Source organism: Monopterus albus, unplaced genomic scaffold (assembly GCF_001952655.1).
Source record: "Monopterus albus unplaced genomic scaffold, M_albus_1.0 scaffold534.1, whole genome shotgun sequence".
Taxonomy (NCBI): Eukaryota; Metazoa; Chordata; class Actinopteri; order Synbranchiformes; family Synbranchidae; genus Monopterus; species Monopterus albus.
Window position 1 is genome coordinate 1 of NW_018128414.1, and position 1,707 is coordinate 1,707.

At 43.8% G+C, this 1,707-nt stretch overlaps 1 protein-coding gene across 1 annotated transcript in view; it reads left to right on the forward strand.

Moving 5' to 3' along the window:
- Positions 1-359: 359 nt before the first annotated feature.
- The window catches only part of LOC109953028 (uncharacterized), a 2,842-nt gene continuing 1,494 nt past the window's right edge, over positions 360-1,707 (forward strand). Inside the window, exons 1-2 of the mRNA XM_020588374.1 lie at positions 360-1,218; positions 1,313-1,704. Of these exons, the coding sequence (XP_020444030.1) occupies positions 1,146-1,218; positions 1,313-1,704 (465 nt within the window). The 5' untranslated portion in view covers positions 360-1,145. The remainder of the gene's footprint in view (positions 1,219-1,312; positions 1,705-1,707) is intronic.

Consider the following 1,707-nt stretch of genomic DNA (forward strand, 5'->3'; position numbering starts at 1 on the left):
TGTATCCTATATCCCCTGAGCTTTTATCAACACCTCTGTTAAACTCAAGTTCATTCCATCGCTTAAAACTGTATTTTTAAATCAGTCCCTCTCCCGCCTGAACCTGGGACAGCTCAAGATGTTTCACAGTTTCTTGTGCCCTACACATGTCATATTACCCTGTATCATGCTTCTTCATCAACTTCAATGTCAGGATTGGTCGTTCACCTTGTCGGGTTCAAGTGATCCGACACGTCCAGTCGGGACACGTCCTGAGGTGGAGTTTACGGTCAAGGAGACAGACTGACCTGTGGCTGCTGAGCAGCTTCACTGGAGTGGTTGGGTTTAAGGGACTTGCTCAATAAATAATAACAGTGGAGTGTCAGTGTGCAGCTTCTTTGTCCCCTGTGTGTTTATGCTCCTGTCTGAAAGGAGAGAAGACAGAAATCAGACAAGACACAGGAGAACAAAGGAGAAGCAGGAGGAGACACAGGGACAAAGTGACAGAGAGACAGGAGCCTCCAGATGTTGAAAGATGAGTTGGACATAAAGTTGTCATGTTGCTTTGGTTGAGGTAAATGTAGCCTCCTTGTCTGTGCATCGTCATATGGTGGTTTGTGGAGGTTCTTCAGACTTGGAGTAACAGGCTTTGAACCGGCAAAAGCAAGACAGAGATGCAACTAAAGGCAATTTCTTTGTCTATTGAACTAAAGCCCAGGACAAACAACTGGGGGACATGTCTTTATAAGACAACCCCACTTCTCAGCTCGAGATCATCCACTAGCTGGCTGCAGGAGAGCACAAGTGAAATGAAAATGTTGGTAATATGTTGACAATTACTCAGTTTTTATATCAAGTATTATTACTTTATAAACATATTTAATATTACATTATAACATCCTGTATAAATCAGTGTCCTCACAGTTTGGGTTTGACTTCACACAAACAGAAAGCAGAAATATTCTCCTTTAGACTCTCAGGACTGTACAGATGGGCTGACATGTAACATTTCACTGTAATAACCTGGTGGCACAAATGATGTATATAGTTATATTTACAGGACAGTCTCATAAAACTGATAAGTGTTTATATCGTAGAAACCTCATTCAGGCCACAGGTGACCTCCCAGTCTGTTCTGCTGGAACAACATCTGGATTCTTCCTCTAATGAAACTGTTTTCTCACAGAGAGAAGATGATGTGGATCCTTCTGCTCTTCATCCTGACCTCCTCTGTCTGGGGTTAGTAGGGCCACGACTTGTTTTCATCATCAGTTAATCTGACAGCTCTCCATGTCTTTATTAAACTCTGTATTTCATTCTCTCTCCTCCACAGGGACAGTTGTTCTGAAAATGACTCAAACCTTCTACCAGACTGAGGAGAACAATAGTATCAGCATCAGATGGGACACTGAGAATAAAACTGACCTGTCTCTCATCAACCTCGTCTGTTTCCTGTCTGAGGGTCTTAAGTGTTTATTTGACATGAGAAACGGCGTTGAGGTTCCAGAGTCTCAGCATCAGCAGTTTGCAGGTCGGGTTCATTTGGACAAAGACGCTCTGAGAGACGGACGAGTCACACTTCATCTGTCCAGAGTCACAGCTGAAGACTCTGGGTCTTACTGGTGTGAACTGGCTGCTGATTATGACCAGGTCAAGAGGCGATGGACGCTCCTGACATCAGGTAAGTCAACTCTGCTACTGCTGGAGGTCAGGACTGAAAACAAGGCA